The sequence below is a fragment of the Hemiscyllium ocellatum genome, chromosome 23 (genome assembly GCF_020745735.1).
Source record: "Hemiscyllium ocellatum isolate sHemOce1 chromosome 23, sHemOce1.pat.X.cur, whole genome shotgun sequence".
NCBI lineage: Eukaryota > Metazoa > Chordata > Chondrichthyes > Orectolobiformes > Hemiscylliidae > Hemiscyllium > Hemiscyllium ocellatum.
The window spans coordinates 42,919,052-42,940,707 of record NC_083423.1 but is presented as its reverse complement, the minus strand read 5'-3'; the positions used below and the strand labels follow the sequence as shown (position 1 = coordinate 42,940,707).

Sequence of the window (21,656 nt, the reverse complement as noted above, 5' to 3'; positions counted from 1 at the left end):
GACTGAATTCAGTAGTTTCAGAATATGTCCAAGGAAAAGATTTGCTTTGCTGTTATGCCAGTGAACATGTAGTAATAATTATAAATTGAATGTTTAACACGACTTTCAGCAACAAAATGACACTCTAAGATCCTTTAAGACAAAAACAATATTTCCCAATTTTGAAACTGCAAAATTTAATGTTTCAACTAAAGACAAATATTGCAGATGTTGGAAATGTGAAATAAATCACAAAGTACTGGAAAAACCCAGCAGTTTCAGCAGCATCTGCAGAGAAAGGAACAGATTTAAGCGTGGATAACTCTAGTTTCTCAAAGTTGTTTTGCTTAAAAGAAATCAAAGGTTACCTGATTTGGCAAGTACTTGGTGAACCTGATCGCTGAGCAGTTGTGTTATTCTTGCCCTCAAGGATTCTATGGTCTCCTGCATTGCTTTAATCCTCATTCTCAAATTGTTGTTTTCAGTTTGCAGCATAGTATTTTCATGGAACATATCATTGATACTCTCAACACCATCATCTCCTATTATTCTCTTGCCCTAAAAATAAAACAAACTGAAATGTCACAATTAAGTACCTTTCATAACTAGCTTGTTAAACTTAACCAAACTCATGCCAGTCTTCTTAGTCGTCTGGTGTCAGTACCACTTTATCTGAAAAAAAAGTTTCCCATCCACACCAATAACTTGACTCCTTCACCTCAAAATAGTAGAATTACACAATATTGCTAAGAAAGCAACCATTTCAGCCAGCATATCCTGCTCTTTAAGAATTGACCATAATGCCAGTAATTGATGCAAGCCAATATCTCAACACTATTATTCATTCTTATCAATGCAAGCACCAGAGTCACATTTGACAAAGGATTTAGTCTGTTTCGGGGGGAATAATGGACATAAGAGAACAGGAGTCTGTAATGGAAGGGTAAAAGCAAAAATTTCCTGGTTCAAAAGGTTTAATTGATCTCTTAGTTGCATAAATCAGGAGTTTTGAGTGGGCAATGCCTGTAAACATGTTAATATCCAAGCTTGACTCTTCAACCAAGTCTTGTGCAATCAAACAATATCCCAATAGGTGTTATGCAGAAACTGAAGTTGATGTGTCAATCTCTGTACATATAGATTGGTTATATCATTGGGCTACTAATTCAGGAAATGCAAGTTCAAAGCCCACCACAGAAGTTTGAGAATCAAAACTTAGTTAATAAAGAAGGGTAGAATTGGAAAATTAGCATCAATTAGAAATGACAATGAAACTGGAAGACTTCTGGAGAAATGAAAATGGATCACTAGTGTTTTCAAGGCAGAAATATATTACCCTTCCATACTTTAGAAAAGGTTTGACTCCAGTTTTTGACTCTAAAAGACCTCTAAATTGGTCCAATAAGGAATTAAGCTGCATCAGATTGTTGAAAAGCTTTGAAGTTCTCCAATATCTCACTCAATGGTTATCAGGGCAATGAAATGCACTACATTTGTCTGGATTTGACCAAAAAAAAACTCAACATTATCGAAGGCAAAGCAGTCACAATAGATTTCTGTTCAATTTAAACAACAACCGTGGCACCCACTTGACACTGGTGTTTCATACAGTGCCATACTACCAAGGCAAATCTGTCAGCTCCTTTCAATCTCATGATTCCCCCCCTGCCTAGAACAAATGAATATGATGCAACAATCTCTACCTTCCCCGATAAACTGACACACCACTCCAAAATTAGATACATATAATTGTTCCTTCATTGCTGTTGGATCAAATCAGAGCATCCTATCTAATGGCATTGTAGAAGTCACTTCATTGCCCAGTCTATACATGTTAAAGAAGGATTCTGTTACTTCCTTTCCTGTGCATAGAAGACACAGGAGCAAAAGTAGGCTATTTGGCACTTCAAGTGTACCTGGCATTCTATAACATCATGATTAGAGTCATAGAGATGGACAGCATGGAAAGAGACCCTTCGGTCCAACCCGTCCATGTCGACCAGATATGCCAACCCAATACAGTCTCACCTGCCAGCACCCGGCCCAATCTTCTATCGCAGGCATCAACTCCTCTTTCGTGCATGGTTGCACAACTCTCAACTCCCCAATGTTTCAAAAATCTATCTACTTCCTCCTCAAATGCTTTCAGGGAAGTAGTGAGTTTTTGTCTGGAATTCTGTATTGCATTCAATACCCTATGGGAAAAGGAATTTGTTCACATTTCAGTTTGAACTCTAAACCCTAGCTCAAGATTCATTCAAATAGGGAAACACCTTCCCAACACTTACCCTGTCAAACCTCTCCAGAATTTTGTCAGTAAGATTATCCATTAGAGTTTAGATGAGTTAAAGCCTAACCTGTTTAGCTATTGATACTTCAATCCCCTTCATCCCAGGAATCAGCCTGGTGAATTTCTTTTGAACTACCTTCATTGCTAATATATTTTATCTTAAAATTCCTAACCCACCGAGGCTGCACATCCCTGAACACTATAGTCAATTTAGCATGACCAATCCACCTAACTTGCACATCTTTGGACTGTGGAATGAAACCAGAGAACATGGAGGAAACCACGCAAACACAGGGAGAATGTTTGTTTATGTGGAGTTTGCACAATCACCTAAGAGTATAAGCAAATCCAGCTCCCTGGCACTGTGAGGCAGGTGCTAACCACTAAGTGACTTTATCACCCACCGTGCAATAATAGTCATCATATCATATTCATTGATTTCTATTTGTATTGTTAATTTATCCATCTAGTTACACATGCTTCATTCAGATTGAGAGTGTTAAACTTGAACTTTTTACAATCACTACTTATGCTGGTTCTAATTTCTGCTGCAGTTTTCTGCTTACATTTGATGCATGCCTCTTCCTATCATACTTGGATTATTAAATGCCTCTTCATTATTCTGCACCCCTGCTGTCTCATTTCTTTTGATGTTTTTAAAACTTTCTTTCAGTTGAACAGCCTTTTCCATCACTAATTATTTGAAAGCCCTAACTTCAGCCTTCCTTATACTATTCTCCTGGGCACAGTTCCCAGCATAGTTCAAGAGTCTGTCCCAATGGAATAGCTCCCTCATTCCCCCAGTACTGGTGCTAGTGCCCCATGAATATGAACTACCTTGAGCCATTCATTTACCTCTCTAATTTAATTTACATTTCGTCAATCTGCATGTTGGTTAGGTCGTAATCTGGAGGTTATTAGTTTGGAGATTCTACATTTTAATTTAGTTGCTTTCATCTGGTTTGGAACTTTCAAATTAATTTTACATTGAGGTAATCTATCTCTCACCAGTTCTACAATCTTCCTTCTTCAGGAAAAAAACATTTTATACATTCAGCTTCCACTGTGACCTTCGTAAACTGCTGAAGCTAAAAAGGCTTTTCAAGCTACAGGTATTTCCCATATACCAAAAGAGGAAAAATCTCAATTCCAGATTGTTCTAACTGAAGCCAAATGCACAACTATTTACTTCTAAAACTTACTGAATGAAAACAAAATCTTACTATTCTCAAGGAATAAGTAACTCTCCAGTTAACGTTTAAAATACTTCATGGGCAGACCAAAACCTACATGTGCCTCTGTTTCAAAACGTAAACTAAGTGATACTATGTTGCACTACAAAACTTACATGGTTTCCTCGAAATACTGACTGAAGCAAGATCATCTCCAGCTTTGGGCAGCCTAAAAGATACTTCATAAAAACAAACAGGTAAATTTCTTTCCAATTTCCAAACTAGCTCACCGTTTTGTATTCTGTAAGTTCCATCTGCAGACGTGCTATTTCACCACGGAGCACATTGATTTGCTGACTTGCTCTGTCCTGGTTAACCATCACTTTATTTTTAATGTTCCGTGCACGATTTGCATACTTCAGTGTGTTCAAAGTTTCCATGAAATCACGATCTGATGGACTGACGCAAGCTATCATCACTGTTTGGCTGTAAAATGAAAACTAGGAAGTTCATGACAGCAACATGTCGAAAGTCACAATTAAGTAGTATTTATATCAGTTTAGTTACCTGAGCAATTGAAGTATGTAATTGAAAGCTATACAAAAAGGCAAGTATAATATTTTAACATACTGTATAAAAACATCCATCATGTTGAGTCTCAGTTCAGCAAATTCTCAAACTTGCCTTTAACCTTGCAACATTTAGGCACTTCATTTTCCAATTTACCCATCAACTAGGAGATAGCGTCATAGAATGTTAAGACGTAGAAAACAACTACAAACTCAAGTTATCTATATGACAGAATTTGCACAATGAACTAAATTCAGATTACAGCTATGCTGTCAAGAAAGGCATGAAACAGAGTTTTCTTAACCAAGCAGGTTTAAAATGAGAAAGCAAACTTTCTGGCTCAAAGTAAATGTACTATGCCAAGTCACTTCAATAGAAAAGAATATATAACTTTCCCACTACTCATGTACTACATTTGGGCAGCTCAAATTAGTCAGTTGTTAATGGATTCTGTCATTTACGTCAATGTTTACTTAGTTGAAAAAATATATCCTAAATATCTTGCACATTTATTTGTTGGTTTAGCAGCTGTACAAGTTTGTAATTGCCAAGTTGAGAAACCTATAAAACAGTTGGCTAATTATCTGGTCCTACTCTCTAGTCCCTTACACAAACGTAACACTTAGCAAGGCAGAGTTGGTGATCGTCAATTTTGCAAAGATCTGCACCACTTCCCAAATGGTGCCATGATGAGCATAGAGGACTTTTTAAAAACTGCTGTATCTAATATTGTTAATTTGTTTTATGGAATAATTCTAGTAAAGGCCACAAGTAACTTGACAACAATGAAAAACTATTCCAATTTAACTGATTCTCAATATAGTTTTAGTAAAGCTTGGTTGTCAAATGCCAGTGTTCTGCGAAAATCAATGTCAACATCACGGATCAACAATAGGGGAGACTTAGTTATTTCTGACAAAATAGTAATTGACTTTTTGTCTCTCCAGAGATAATACCAGTAGTTAAGCAATTTCTACTTTAGATTTACAGCATCTGCAGTATTTTACTTTTGTAATGTTAGATTGGTCTTATATGCTTCAACTCAGAATAAGTTGTCAACCTCAGCCATGGGAAAGATCCTAGAATCCATTATGAAAGATGAGATTTCTAATACTTGGAGATGTATGGTAAAATAGGCCAAAGTCACATGGTTTTATCAAGAGGAATCATGCCTGACAAATCCACTATAACTCTTTGAGGAAGTAACAAGCAGGTTAGACCAAGGAGAGCCAATGAATGTTATCTACTGGACTTCAAGAAGGACTTTGGCAAAGTACTGCACAGGACACTATTGAATATGGTAAGGGCGCAATGTGTTAAAGGCAAGTGTTAGCATGGATCGAAGCTTGTCTGTCTGGCAGAATGCGAAGAGAAACTGAGGACTGCAGATGCTGGAGAAATCAGAGTTGAAATGCGTGGTGCTGGAAAATCACAGCAGGTCAGGCAGCATCTGAAGAGCAGGAGAATCGACGGTTCGGGTAGAAAATCTTCATCAGGAATGAGGGAGTGGGGCTGGGGGGGTAAGGTAGCTGGGAAAGCGATAGGTAGGTGGAAGTGGGGTTGATGGGAATAGGTTGGAGGGGAGGGTGGAGCGGATGGGTGGTAAGGAAGGAAGGTGAGACAGGTACGACAGTTCCAGAGGGCAGTGCGGAGTTGGAGGGTTAGATGAGGTAGGGGAGTGGAAGGTGGGGTGAAGAGGGGATTTGAGGAAGCTAGTGAAATTGACATTGATGCTGTGTAGTTGGAGGGTCCCAAGATGGAAGATGAGGTGTTCTTCCTCCAGGCGTCAGGTGGCTTGGATTTGGCAGTGAAAGAGGCCCAGGATATGCATGTTCTTGGCAGAGTGGGAGGAGGAGTTGAGTGGTCGGCCACAGGACGGTATGGATGTTTAGATGTTCTCTAAAGCGTCCTGAGAGTTGGCATCCTGTCTCCCAATGTAGAGGAGACAACATCAAGCGCAATGGACACAGTAGACGACACATTTGGACGTGCAGGAAAATCTCTGCTGGATGTGGAAGGATCCTTTGGGGCCTTGGATTGGGGGGTGGGCGCACATTTTACACTTCTTGTGGCAGAAGAGAGGGTGTTGGGAGTGGAGATGGGTTGATTTGGGGAGTGGGCAATGTGGACCTAATGAGGGAGTGTTCTCTGCGAAACATTGATCGGGGATGGGGAGGAAAATGTATCTCTGGTGGTGGGGTATGATTGTAGGTAGGATACAATGTATCTGGAGATTAGTGAGATGGAACGTGAGGACGGGGGTGGGGGGGGCGGTGTTCTATTCTTGTTGTGGTTGAAGGGGTGGAGATCAAGGGCGGAGGTGTGGGAAGTGGAGGAGATGCACATGGGAGGAGAAATTGCAGTCCTTGAAGTAGGATGCCATCTGGAATATCCTGGAGTGGAACTGCTCCTCCTGGGAGCAGATACGGTGGAGACGGAGGATTTGGGAATAAGGGATAGCATTTTACCGGAAGTGTGGGTGGGTGGAGGTGTAGTCCAGGTAGCTGTGGGAATCAGTGGATTTGAAGTAGAGGACCCTATTTTGTTTTCTGGAAGAAAGCAGAGAGTGGGGATAAAAAGGATCCTTCTCAAGATGGCAACTGGTGACAAATGGTATTCCGAAAGGCTCAATGTTGGGACTTTATACAATTATGATCTAAATGAAGCAACTGAGGGCACTCTTGCTAAGTTTGCAGATGATATAAAAGATAGGTAGTGGGGCAGGTAGCATTGAGGAGGCAGGGAAGGTGCAGGAGGATTTGTACAGGTTTGGAGTGCTGGCAGAAAAGTGGCGGATGGAGTACAACATGGGAAAGTGTGTGGTCATGCACTTTGGTAGGAAGAATAGAGGCACGAACTATTTTCTAAATGGGGAGAAAATTCAGAAGATTTTCGTGCAAACAGACTTGGGAGTTTAGTTCAGGATTTTCTCAAGGTAAACTTGCATGTTGAGTCAATAGTTAGGAAGGCAAACACAATGATGACATTTATTTTGACAGGACTTGAACGTAAAAGGAGAGTGGTACTTCTGAGGCTCTAGTCAGACCACATTTGGAGTACTGTGTGCAGCTTTGGGCCCTATATCTCAGGAAGGAGTGTTCAAAGGAGGTTCAGGAGAATGGCCCCAGGAATGAAATACCATATGAGGACTGTTTGAGGACTTTGCATCTATACTCAATGGAGTTTAGAAGGATGGGTGGGGGGGGGAATCTAATTTAAACACAAGAATATTGAATGGCCTTGCAGAGTAGATGCTGGGATTATGTTTCCATTGGAAGGAGAGACTAGGACCTGAGGGCACAGCCTTAAAATAAGGGAATACCTTTTAAAATAGAGAGAAGGGGAAACTTCAGCCAGATAGTGCTGAATCTATGGAATTCTTTGCCACAGAAGGTTTTGGAGGCTAGGTCGCTGGGCTTGTTCTCGAATGAGATAGACAGGGTCTGGACTATCAAGGGGATCAAGGGTTACAGGGAGAATAGGGTTGAGAAACTTATCAGCCTTGACTGAATGGCGGAGTCGACTCAATAGGCTGAATGGCCAAATTTCTGCTCCGATGTCTTATGGTCCGAAAGCATGGAGGAACAGATAGTTAAATGCATAACAAAAGATTAAAAAGCTTCATTTTGACTTTTATCAAATGGCTTCTGCCAATCCTAATGAAATATTGCTAATATTTTGTTTACAGTTTTTAATCTCAGAGAGAATATTCACGTGACTCAAATCAAAAGCATCTTTAAATAATATCAAAATGATCTTCTGACCTTCAATCAATTCAGATGGGCATTAGCAGTACGCCGTAAAACAATGTATATGGATTACGGTTCTTTGTTTCAGCAAAGGAAACCTCAATAGACAATCAACTACACAGCTTGTGTGCCTTCTGGAAGCCAATCCAAGACCAGAAAATCATGCCCTGAAGTGGGATTCAATGTTAAAATGACTCCCAGAACTAGAAACAAAAAAGTTAGAGATAAAGTAACATCGATACTGCAAATGGCAGGGAACAATGGGCAACGAGACCTTGGACGATCACAGGTTTTGGTAGGAGGTCAGATGCTGTCACAAGAAATTCAGGTAGACTATACTAATCATACGACACTCACTGGTAACTTGGTCACAATAGGTTGTGACTTTCAGGCCTGGGTAGGGTTAACCTACTCAACTATAAATGCAATATTATTAGCATAAATCACATTGTATATACTCAAAGCCTTTGTATCATTGGAGAATTTTTTTAATGTTCCTGTCGAAGTTGTCTCCCCATTGATATAATAAACACTGCTTGAAATATCAAATCAGAACCTGTGTCGAGTGTTGGTTTAAAATATGTCACAACACCCCATTTCAAAGTCACAATTTCCTTTCAAAATGTAGTCCATTTGTGTCTAGCTATAAACATGCAACAATTTGATATTCTGAATCAATTAGTGAATTTCATGAATTAGGAACCTACATCATGGAGCAGGAACAGGTTACACAATTATCCTATCATGCCTAATACTCAACCCTCATTGACAATCATGATTTTCACTTTTCTGAATCGGAATTAAATAACTGATTTTCACAAACTACCTCTTAATAAGCAGAAATCCCTACTTTGAAACTGTATAAATATTTACACAAGTATGCAGCAATTTAACTATTCACAGTTAAACTCAGAAGAACGAATACTGTCTTTTTTCCCAAAACCAGAGTGTCCAATCATCTCATTAATGATTAAAACACGCAGAGGTGTTATTGGAAAGAAAACTCACTTGATGTTCAAATCACCAGTATTTTATTTTCCCATTCAACATCAACAATATAAAACTCAATCTCCCACCTTATACAAAACTAAATGACCAAAATGATAAAATCTGCACAAAACACTTGCTTAAAAAGACCCTCATAAGAAAATGATATCAATTTGTTAGAAAGCCAGGTATTTACCTATTGCCCCCCAACGAATCTTGTAACAATCGTGTTAACTTTGAATCTCGATAAGGCACATGAGTGACTCGTTTACTTTTATCACCAAGTGCGCTGATGACGTTTCCAAGTGCCAACTGGAAAACAAAGGTTGAAAGAAAGTTAAGATTTCCCTATAACCAGCAAAATTCAATAATAATCATTATGATTACAAACATACTTCCATCCTTAGCTCCCAATGTCAATCATCTGTTCCTTCATCTATTTTTGGACATAAATAACCATTTATACTTGTTTACAATTTCCTGACTTACCACTAACTTGTATTGCAATAAATCCAGGTGAATGAACAATCTGGTTGCAAGCTCATTGATTTGCTCAGAGTCTGATACTTTTGCTTCAGCTCACCCCTACTCCTTTAACACCATACCATGCCTCAGGTCTATTATCTCCTCCTAGAATAGCACATTTTCCTCCACCTATCTTATCCATGAAATAACACATTGTAAATTTTATGAATATGTCTACCAGCATTCATGGCAAGTCAAAGAATAGGCTATCTTAAAATGACTAATGTTACACTTATGCTTATCTTCTGCAGCACTTCATAATAACAATGATCTAAGTGCATCTGCAAAGAAAACTAAGAAATGCTACAGAACACCCATTATGCACACAACCTGACCTTTTCTCAAGATGTAGGGAGCATGAAGTGCCACTAGAGGATGCTATTCTCTTAAAAAAAAAATCAGTATTTACCATGCTACCATCACCTTTCTCAAATGCCGTTGCTGCTAACTTGCTTAACTGACATTAAGAGAACCAGTTTTATTTAATTAAACATTGGAAGACTGAAGCAATCTATTGCAATCCCTGGTCCAAAGCTGTTCCCTTAATCTCCATTAATCTCCCTGGGAATCGTCTGACATTTAATCCAATCTGTTCAAATTATTAATATGACACGTGATCCCAAATTGAGCCACAAATATGAGAATAGGCAATTTGCTGATTTTCTGATGAAGGGCTTTTGCCCACAATGCCGATTTTTCTGTTCCTCGGATGCTGCCTGACCCGCTGTGCTTTTCCAGTGCCACTCTCATCTCCAGCATCTGCTGTACCCACTTTCGCTTAAATGGCTGATTTTATCCATTGCAGCTCATTCATATTTGCAGGAGTGACAGTGGTGAAAATCAAAAGGGTCTGATTTTTTTTTGTGGCAAGGAATCAGGCAAACAAAGCACCTTTGTGAGATTCATCCGCGGTGAACACGGTTTTTCTAGGTTGCTTCAATTATTAGACTTCAAGTGGGTAGAAATATACTTTTTTTTCTTCTAATTAACGTCAACATCATGGTTTAATGTATTTGTGTCAAATAAGAGTAATTTCGGTATTCAATACATACACATTGAAGTATATTGGAGAAAGCACTTGAGAAAATTGCTGATTTCTCTTTCTTGACCTGCAAACTCAGGCAAAATATTTGTATCTGACAACATTCAATACAGGAGTATCTGATTGGTAAGCACTCTAAAGATTGATAACTATTTAATGATTGCTTTAATTCTGTATTTATTCACATTATTTAGTGGAAACTGGAAACATTGGACCAACAAACCATCAACTGATGCACCAGGAATTGTAAAAGTAGCATGAACAGTGGCACATCTCAGAGCTAGTTGCAACGTATTTTTAAAAGGATGCGTTCATGATATCATTATCATCATACCACAGGACATTATGGTATAAATGTCTCTGTCTCCATCTCGAGTCCTCTTCCAAATTACCTCATTTACAGAATTGTGAAGAATCATCTAGACTCAAAATGTTAACTTGTCTCCATGGATGCTGCCTGACCTGATGTGACTGCCAGCATTTTTTTTTGCTCAGTACAGTTAGATCCAAATTGCTGAACTTTACATGTGCCTGTGATTGTAATACATATGGATACCAGGAGCTATTGCATCCTTCAGTACCATGTTACCTATCATAGTCATCTTATTAAAGCTAAACTAAGTATTAACTTAAGTTACTTACAAAAGTACAGATACCCTGAATTTAAATGTCCATCTCTGCATCTAAGGTCAATTCTGAGGGCAGAAACAGGTGGCGCTTATAAAGAAATGACTCCCAGAACAAAGATGCAGTCAAGTTCATTTTTGCACCTTAAATCAACAGATACTTGGTCTGGCTGGGATGCTGATTTTCTGGTTATTTCAATATAAAAGAACAGAACAAGAACACACCTGAAGTATTAACATTATCTGAGTGATGAGTGGAACATACTACTTTCACTTGACAGCCAACATGAACAGATGCTCATGTTCTTTTTCAGTTCAGTTGTGGTAGACTGAAATCTTTTACTCAAAATTTACTTGGATTTGGCATGAGACTGAAAAGGCAAAAGATGGGTCACATACAATGGGAGTTAATTGACAATTTACTTGGTTCTCTTAAAGGCAATCCTTACAGATGAAACTTCAATATCAATTAAATCAGTGTTTGTGCATGTGAGAGAATTAAAAGCAGCACATTTTTAAGGTGCAGCATATTGAACGGGCAAGCAAACAAGCACCTGCTCCAATTATAAAACACAACTGCTCACTTAAGAAAAACAAACCTACTTAGGTGCTTTGTGGTGCAGCGGTAATGTCGCTCCCTCTGAACCAGAAGAACCAAGTTCAAGTCCTATCTACTCCAGAAATGGGCAATCACATCTCTGAACAGGTTGATTAGAAAAAATATCAACCACCACCTGATCTCAAAGTAATCTGGGTAAGTCATAGAGTCAGAGACATACAGCATGATTAACAGACTTTTTGGTCCAACTCATCCATGCCAACCAGATATCCTAACTTTATCTAGTCCCATTTGCCAGCACTTGGCACAAATCCCTCTAAAGCTTTCTTATTCATATACCCATCCAGATGCCTTTTAAATATTGTAACTGTACTAGCCTCCACTACTTTCTCTGGCAGCTCATTCCATAACATGCACCACCCTTTGAATGAAAAAGCTGCCCCTTCGGTCCCTTTTAATCTTTCCCCTCTCACGCTAAATCGGTGCCGTCATGTTCTGGACTTCCCCACCCCAGGGAAAATTCATTGTCGATTTACCCTATCCATGCCCCTCATGATTTTGTAGTCGTTCAGTTATGAGATAAGACTGCAGGATAAAACAAAGAGAGTACCTGCTGACAGCTCGATAACTCTTAGCTTTTGTGGCCTCCAAGCTAAATCAACAGCAAGGAAACTTTGATATTTATATATTTTTTAGGAGGTGCATATGCAATGGTCTCAACATCATGCTTGGTGATGTATAGAAGTAGTGAAGCAATGGACTATGGAAAAGAGGAGACAGTTTTGAGAAACATTCAAGTGGCAGAATTCCAAAATCAACCAGGCAGTAAACCATCGGATGATCAAAATTTCCAAACACCAACGTCTTCATTACCTCTTAGCTTCAATATTCCAACACACTCCAGACTTGGCTCATACATCCAACTCTGCATCAACTTGAAATCTGCACAGGTGTTAACTGAAAAACATCTCTTTTGCTTCCTGTCCCTAATAACTAATGTGCTCAATGACCCAATTGCTCCCAGTCAAGCAACATTTTTATTATAAAATTTTCACTTTTTTCTTAAAACCCCACAAACTTGCCCAAACCTCTATCTGTCTTCACCACAAGCCTATAACTCTCTATTCTACAATAATTTATATGCTTTGAGCATTTGCAATTACAACTGCCTTCAGTTTTCCAGGCCCTAAGCTCTAGAATGTGTGTACCACCTTAGTTTGCTTCCCTTCAAGATACTCCTTAAACCTAGCTTTTTGACCAGATTTTTTCCATCTTCTGACCTAATACCTCCTTGTGTGTTTCAGAGCCTTACTTTGTTTTGCAATGCTCTTGAACTGCATTAAGATGGTTCTTAATGTTAAAAAGGTGCTCGAAGAGTACAAGTTGTTGTTGGTATTAAAGGGACATGGAAGACATAATAAGTGTGTTCCTCTTCGGAAAATGTCTACTAGCAACCATATTTTGGATTTTTATTCTCTACCCAAACCCTTTGTAAGACCAAACACTTAATTTGCTTTGCTTTGAAAGTTAAGTCTTTAAATGTATTGCATGCTTACAGCAAACATGATACTATAAACATTAATTTCCATAGGAATTCTATTAAGTTATGGTATTTCAATGCATTTAAACCAGAAAATGTAGCATAGGAAGTATACATTACCCTTCAAGCTGACAATTTTCTTTACTACCAAGTACTATTCAACATGTACTCACTAGACCACAGTTAATTGAAATTCCTTCTTTTGCCCTCTCGCCGGTTGCTCCTGTACGCTTTAGTCTTTCTGAACCAGCAAGGTCAACAAAGTGGAACTTGGCTGTGAGGGTTTCAAATTCATTCATTTCTGTTGATTCACTGATGGCTTTATTGTCCAATAGTTCATCCTACATTAAAAACAAAACTAACCCAATCAAGTTGAAGATAACAAAGATGCATATATACTAAAATGTTCCCATAAAATGAGTGCAAAATTGTTAGGTGGTTTTTGACTGGCACAGACATGGTGGGCTGAAAGACATATTTCCTGTGCTATAGATCTCTACGATTCAAATCAACTTGGCAGTATTTTGCATCTTGCAATAATGATTTGTCTTTTCACTAGAAAAATAAACAGTGTACTTCCAGCACTTTTCTTCATATTTTCAGCATTTAAGTTTACCACAGCATATCTTAAAACTATCAAGTTACAGGGAATGTTACAAATTAACAATGATTGTTACTAAGACTAGAGTGTTAAATCTCAAGGAAAGAAATTATGAAGGTATAACGGCCAACTTGACAATGGTGGATTGGAAAAATCCACGAAGATTTGATGGTGGATAAGTCATGGTTAGTATTTAAAGAAATATTACACAGTTGACAATAGATGCACATTCTTCTGAGACAGAACCACCCAAAGCAAAAGGTAATTCAAGTATGGTTAACAAAACTTGATAGAACATTAGATGCCAGGAAAGTTGGCAAGCTTGAGGATTGGGCGCAATTTAGAACCCAGTGCAGGAGAACCAAGATACTGATTAAGAAAGGGAGAATTAAAAAGAGAAGAAGAATGTAGACTAACGAAATACATAATGGTGATTGTAAAAGCTTCTTTTAAGCATGTGAGAAAAAAATAAAGTTAAGACAAAATGTGGGAAACTTACTGGTGGGGCCAAGATAATTTATAATTAAAATAAAAGACAGTCTTAAGAGTTACTTTGTATCTTCAAACAAAAACTCCTCAAGTTCTAGAGTTGAAAATGTGTTGCTGGAAAAGCGCAGCAGGTCAGGCAGCATCCAAGGGGCAGGAGAATCGACGTTTTGGGCATGAGCCCTTCTTCAGGAATGAGGAGAGTGTGCCAAGCAGGCGAAGATAAAAGGTAGAGAGGAGGGACTTAGGTGAGGGGCGTTGGAAATGCAGTAGGTGGAAGGAGGTTAAGGTGAGGGTGATAGGCCGGAGTGGGGGTGGGGCGGAGAGGTCAGGAAGAAGATTGCAGGTTAGGAAGGTAGTGTCTAGTTCCTCGGAACCCTCCAGCCACAAGGGGTGAACTCAGATTTCTCCAGTTTCCTCATTTCCCCTCCCCCCACCTTGTCTCAGTTCCAACCCTCGAATTCAGCACCACCTTCCTAACCTGCAATCTTCTTCCTGACCTCTCCACCCCCCCACCCCCACCTTAACCTCCTTCCACCTACTGCATTTCCAACGCCCCTCCCCCCTACCTTTTATCTTAGCCTGCTTGGCACACTCTCCTCATTCCTGAAGAAGGGCTCATGCCCGAAATGTCGATTCTCCTGCTCTTTGGGTGCTGCCTGACCTGCCGCGCTTTTCCAGCAATACATTTTCAGCTCTGATCTCCAGATCTGCAGTCCTCACTTTCTCCTTCCACAAGTTCTAGGTGACTAAGGGACTTGTATGCTGAAAAACTGAAATAAATGAGGATTTAAGAAGTAGAATTTGAAAAAAAGTTAACTGAAATAAAGGACTAGCTTTCACAGTGCTGTTCCTTCATCAGGTGGTTGTCGAGTATAAGATTGTACAGCACAGAATTTATAGCAAGTTTACAGTGTGATGCAACTGAAATGATAAAATTTTTCAATATATCATTTCAGTTGCATCACACTGTAAACTTGCTATAAATTCTATGCCGTACAATCTTATACTCCACAAACATCTGATGAAGGAACAGCACTGTGAAAGAGTGTTTCGAAATAAACCTGCTGGACTATAACCATCCAAACCAGGAGGAAAGGATGATTACATCCGCTGGATAAGATGAGCTTCATCCCAGTGTGTTCAAGGAATAGTAGTAGAGAAAATGTTAGAACTTATCATAGGAGTGGAGATAACTGGTGTTATGAAGTTGAAGGCATATACTATAACTGAAAGAGAGAGAGAGAATGCTGTTCTGCACAGAGATTATAAGCACCTGTGTATATGACTAGATGGCTGTCCCAGAGTGTACTGGAAAATTGAAAATATGTAACATTTGGCTGTGAAATGGATACCTGACTTTTGGTTACGGTTTTGACAACAATTTGAATTTAACCAATTTAAATTATGTCCCAGATTCTCAAAACCCAATTGAGTTCAAATTTATTGCATTGCCAAAGAATATAAATGCTGCTATTTTGAAAACTGGTCAGAGAACAACTGCCATACAGAAAGAAATTCATGGAGATCTAATTGCCCATCTAACATCTTGTTCTTAAAGAAATTAGAAAACACACTATCAAAAGGTACATTTTTGTATGAAACATGCTCGCAATAAAAAGAAAGAAGTGAAACTATCACTGTATTCTAACAGATGATGAAAGGCTTAACTGACGATCAATTTTTCAATGTATAATTTCAGTTACATCACACTGCAAATTTTTGATATAAATTCTGTGTTACGATCGAGCCCTCCACCATCACCTGATGAAGGAGCGTCGCTCCGAAAGCTAGTGTGCTTCCAATTAAACCTGTTGAACTATAACCTGGTGTTGTGTGACTTTTAACTCAATTTAACAGATTTCAAGGCAAGGTGAGATTTTCTGGGTGTTTGGTTTAATTAATAGAGGGGTTCACCTCTGTGTCATAACACTGGGAACTTAAAAGAAAAAGGTAAAACTGTGAAACATGGATTTCAGAAAAGGAATTCATTTTATCAAGTTGCTGGTGCTTTTGAGGAAGTTACTTTTAGCATTGATAAAGGAGAACCAGTGAACATACATTATTTGGTTTTCAGAAGGTGAATGGGATTGGGGAAAATATACTGCTACATGCTGCAAATTGGTTAACAGACAGAAAGCAGACAGGAAGAATAAACAGATCATCTCCAGGATGGCAGACTGCTACTCATGGGATATTGTACGGGACAGAGCTCGGCCCACAGCTGTGTGCAGTCTACATAAATGATTATGATATGGGAACCATTTGGGAAGTTTCTATCTTGGTTGAGGATACCAAATTGTGTGGGAATGTACATTTTTAAGAGGATGAAACAAGGCTTCAGGAGACTTAAACTAAGTGAACGGATTAGAACACGGCAGATGGAATATAACATGAGCAACTGTGAAGTAATCACTTTGGCTAAAAAATGTCAGAACATTTCTCAAACGGTTACGGTTGGGAGGAATCAATGTCCAAAGGGACTTGGATACGGTCATTCATGAGTTACTAAAAGTTATCTAAGTGCAGCATCTAAGTGCACCGTGGGCGGCACGGTGGCACAGTGGTTAGCACTGCTGCCTCACAGCACCAGAGATCCGGGTTCAATTCCCGACTCAGTCGACAGACTGTGTGGAGTTTGCACATTCTCCCCGTGTTTGCGTGGGTTTCCTCCGGGTACTCTGGTTTCCTCCCACAATCATAAAGATGTGCAGGTCAGGTGAATTGGCCATGCTAAGTTGCCTGTAGTGTTAGATAAGGGGTAAATGTAGGGGTATGGACTTGTTGGGCCGAAGGGCCTGTTTCCACACTGTAAGTAATCTAATCTAATTAGGAAGACAAATGGTACTATGGTCTTTATCGTAAAGGGATTTAAGTACAGAAGTAAAGATGACTTGCTGCAGTTATAAAGAGCTTTGGTGAGACTTGCTGGAGTACTAAATACAGTTTTGTTCTCTTCTCCAAAGAAAGGCAATTTTTTTTTACATCAACTTGTTTAGAGATGTTATCACAAACCTCAGAGGCAGATGGAATTTCAAACCCTGGCCTCCCATTAGAGGATAAGGACACGATCATTGCACCAGAAAAGTCTTTGCAAGGAGTATGTTGTCACAGAGTTAGAAATCTCACAACACCAGGTTGTCGTCCAACAGGTTTAATTGGAAGCACTAGCTTTCGGAGCGCTGCTCCTTCATCAGGTGGTTGTGTAATGCACAAAGAAGTGCAATGGAGATTTATCAGATTAATCTCTGGGATGATGGGAGACTGGGACGGCCTTTCCTAGAGTTTTGAAAAATGAGGGATGACCTCATTAAAACTTACAAAATTCTTACAGGGTGAATCCCAGAATAAATAGATCATTTAAGACAAAGATAAAGGTCGAAACACTATCTTGGAGTGGAAGCTTAATCATGTTTAAAAACAGAAAATGACATAACTCTGAAGATCAATGAATTCAAGGAATAGGGAGGAAGATGGTGCAGATGGTACCAAATGTATCTATTTAGTCATGAGATAACTGAATGGCAGAGTAGGCTTGACAGCTTACTCTTGTCCCAATGTATAGATATAAAATGCTCAAGCTAGTTTTCTTTACTCTCAAAACAATAAATTATTGCATATCTTGCACATCTGTGGGGAAATTACATTTCAATCAATGTCCATTTCACAAGAGTGAATGAAACATGTTCCACCATCCCCAGTCAATATTAAATATAAATACTAGTTTTCCTTAGATTGTGCAATTAAAAATTATAAATCTGCCTTTAATGCAATTCGAACCTATAAGTATTTTTTGAATATATAATTACTGAAACTGTAAAAATGACAGTAACAGGTAACAAATCAATTTAATCTGAATATTTGACAAGGCAGTAACTGCATATTCACTTATATAAAATTTATGCTATAAACACAGACAATTTACACTGGGGGGAAAAAAAAATCAAAGTACTTCATTAAACAGAAATCTTGGGAAATATAGAAGAAATCAGTTTAACCGATGGAAAAATTTCTAAAATTACACAAGCTTAAATTACATTTAAAAATGCAATGTCCAATTTACCTTGAAGTAAAGGGCTCGAAATTCTGTTACGCCATAATAAATCTGATGAGTGTTGCAGTTCCCACAAATACCACAGAGATTAGAAACTTACATTATCATTTTTGATGCAGACACGCACTTGACACAAATGTATTGTGAAAATGGCATGAGAACGAGAACTCTGAACGTTCATTTGAGTACTAGCAGTTGTTCGAGAAAGAGCTCCCAGCTTCAGACACTGCAGCATCTACAAGGTGAAATTATTTGAAACAGATTTTTTAAAATTAGTGTACGCATGGAGGTACCTTAACCAGAACATTTATATCTACATTATTCAAATAATATGCTTTAATCAATAAATATGAACACAAGATATTTTTGAAATACTGAAGTCAGTGACAAAAGGGACTGATGATAATGTGCTGTTTTCCTAAAATATCAGAAATTTGAATTTTCCCTCAATAGAAGTATAAATATGCAAAGTTCAAAGATAGACTGTTTGGAAATCTTCCCTGATATTTCTATTCATTTAATCTGCATTCTAAGTATGTATTACAGATTACGTTTGTTAATAATATATTGGAAAAATAAAGTGGCTCATTAAATTATGTTTAACAGTATGTGCAGTATTAATATTGTGCAGTGCATTGCTTAATAAAATCAAATACTGACAGATAAGTAACAAAATCCTGAAGACTGTGGCTAAATATTATTTTGCAATGCAGTGAAACAAGGGTTAAGAAGTTTTACTTAGGTACAACAATAGGGTGGCACTGTGGCTCAGTAGTGAGCGCTGCTGCCTCAGCGTCAGGGACCCAGGTTTGATTGCATCCTGTGTGGAGTTTGCACATTCTCTCCATTTGTGTGGGGGTTTCCCCCGGGTGCTCTGGCTTCCTCCCGCAGTCCAACGATGTGCGGAATAGGTGGCTTGGTCATGGTAAATTGACCATAGGTGTCCAGTGAGGTGCAGGCTAGGTGGATTAGCCATGGAAAATGCAGGGTTACAGGGATCGGCATGGGATGTTCTTTGGAGGGTCAGTGTGGACCTGAATATAATGAATGGCCTGCTTCCACACTATGGAATCTATGATTCTGTGAGCACTGAATACTTACTGAGCAACATATTAAACAGAAACATTACATCATAATGAAAATAGCAGTCTAAAATTGGCAGCTATCCGGAGAATCTGTAGTGAGTTTGGGTATATTTGAGTTCCACCACAGTTTTACAGTATTTTAGCCAGCATCATAATCCTAGCTGATGTCATTAACAGACAAGTCAAATGTCAGGCAGGAACCTGAATTTATAGGTTAAGTTCTGATTTGTATAGGTTTGAACAAAGTAATCGCCTGCTGAAACACAAGCATATAATTCTGCAGATTTTGCTTGAACAGAAGAACAGAAAGTTATTTAAAAGATTAATAGATTAAGCCAAACATTCTACTTTCATACAAATTTAAAGATTTCTAAGCACAGAAAAAGTGTAATTCTGAACACACTGTTACAAACTGGAAAGAAACAAAATTACTCTGTACAGTACTCAAAACACTATTGATAGAATACCCAGACCAGAGTCCCTGAATCTAATAAAAAAAAGACTGGGGCTGCTGTGAATGAGAAACAAAATCAGAAGTTGCTATAAAAGCTCAGCAGGTCCTGTAGCATCTGTACAGCAAAATCAAAGTTAGCATTTTGGTCCAATGACCCGTCCTGAGTTCTGAGGAAGAGTCAACAGGTCCAAAACACGAACTTTGATTTCTTTGCATAGATGCTATACGACATGCTGAGCTTTTCCAGCAACTTCAGTTTTTGTCCCCAAATAAAATATATTGATAGGCTTAAGCCACTTGTAACTTCAATTTCTAGACTGTGGCTGCAGGTAGCTAGAAGAATAACCTGTTACATACCTGCTGAAATGCACTTACCTATAAGTCACTCCCTCACAGCTTATTCCAACACTCTGGTTTGGGACAAACTCCTCACTTTAAAGTAATGTCGTTCACAATACATACTTCCGTCCTCAGGATCATGGTTTCCATAGAGTGGATATTTCAAACACTTTACAATACTGCTCCACTCAAATGAAAACTTTTAAAAAACTGGGTGTTTCCCTTAAGCTCAAAACAAAACTTCCAGAGCTTTCTAACAAACCCTCAAGGCCTCATTATTTACACCTTTTGAGCCATAAAACTTTCTAAATTAAACAGAAGTCCATTAGTGGTGCACTCAAACCCAGTCAGTCTAAAGGGAGGCCTTTAAGATGTTTTAAAAGAAATCACTATTGCTCCAAAAATTCTCAGTTAACACCCTTCAAACACACAGAAAACCCTCTGGTTATGAATCCAAAAATCAGAAACTCAGACATACAACAAATATTATACTGTAGTCGACATCATATTATTTTGTGATAAGGGGATAGAAACAGAAATAGAAGTTGGCCATTCAGCCCTTCAAGCCTAATATGCCATTTAACATGATCATGGCTGATAATCCAAGTCAGTACCCTGCTTCTACTTTCTCATATCCTCAATCCTTTTAGCCATCTGTGTGAAGAAATTTCTCATTTCAGTTCTGATGGTTTCCCCAATATCCTTAGATTGGGACCCTGGTTCTGGCTCCCCTGCAATGAGGACCATCTTCCTGTGTTTACACTGTCTGGTCCTGTGAGAATTTTATAGGGTCCTAGGAGATTCCTTGGATGTCTACTGTCCTGCTCTTCATTGTCAATATCAATTTTCCATCTGTAAGCTCAGTACAAAGTTAAACAGTCATCAAGTTTTCAAAATGCACAATATTTACAATGTAAGTGCATTGAGACTTGTATCCTTAAGCAATGACTGAGGATTTGCCTCACTTGGAGGATTAACTCCATTCAAGTCATCTTATTCTAAGCACAGAGATTAATTTACACGGTGTTCAGTGTTACCCAACATATTTCCTGACTCCATGAGCGCATTAAAATTAGTCTTTAGGTAAAAGATATCATATGCATGCTTAAAATTTGCCTTCAACGGGCTGAGTCTGGTTCATTGTCTGAGACAGTAGACAACACAACAGTAATCTTCCTCTTTGATATGATCAAACACTTTAAATTCCCGATGGAAAACCTACAGACAGAATTGAAAAATAATAGTTTATGAGTGACTGCTACCCATTATATGCTTTTCTTGTTGCTCATGCTGCCACATGTTGACATTGTATATTTACTTTCCACACCCAAATATTTTTTCCTTTGAAGCTAGTGTATTTTAGAAGCAGAAAACCAGTAAAACAAACAGCTTACCAAACAATACTAAAGGGCACTTCAGAAAAGTCATAGCTTCACCAGTGAAGCTGTTCTGCATAACCATTCAAGAAAACCACTTGACAAGTGCTTTCTTAAAAGCACTGGAAACAGAATGTTCCTCATTTACCAGATTGAGCTTACGATTAATTTTGCATCACAACAAACTTTTGCTAAATTCTTCAATTCCATCAATTTGTTCAA

The 21,656-nt window shown here is 38.6% G+C and overlaps 1 protein-coding gene across 3 annotated transcripts in view; it reads right to left on the bottom strand.

Moving 5' to 3' along the window:
• kif21a (kinesin family member 21A) overlaps positions 1-21,656 on the bottom strand; it is a 148,984-nt gene that overhangs the window by 79,893 nt on the left and 47,435 nt on the right. For all 3 annotated transcript variants that reach the window (XM_060842947.1, XM_060842945.1, XM_060842946.1), the window contains exons 5-9: positions 18,281-18,415; positions 13,213-13,380; positions 8,944-9,059; positions 3,732-3,927; positions 348-537 (exon numbers count right to left, since the gene is read on the bottom strand). In XM_060842947.1, the coding sequence (XP_060698930.1) occupies positions 348-537; positions 3,732-3,927; positions 8,944-9,059; positions 13,213-13,380; positions 18,281-18,415 (805 nt within the window). The remainder of the gene's footprint in view (positions 1-347; positions 538-3,731; positions 3,928-8,943; positions 9,060-13,212; positions 13,381-18,280; positions 18,416-21,656) is intronic.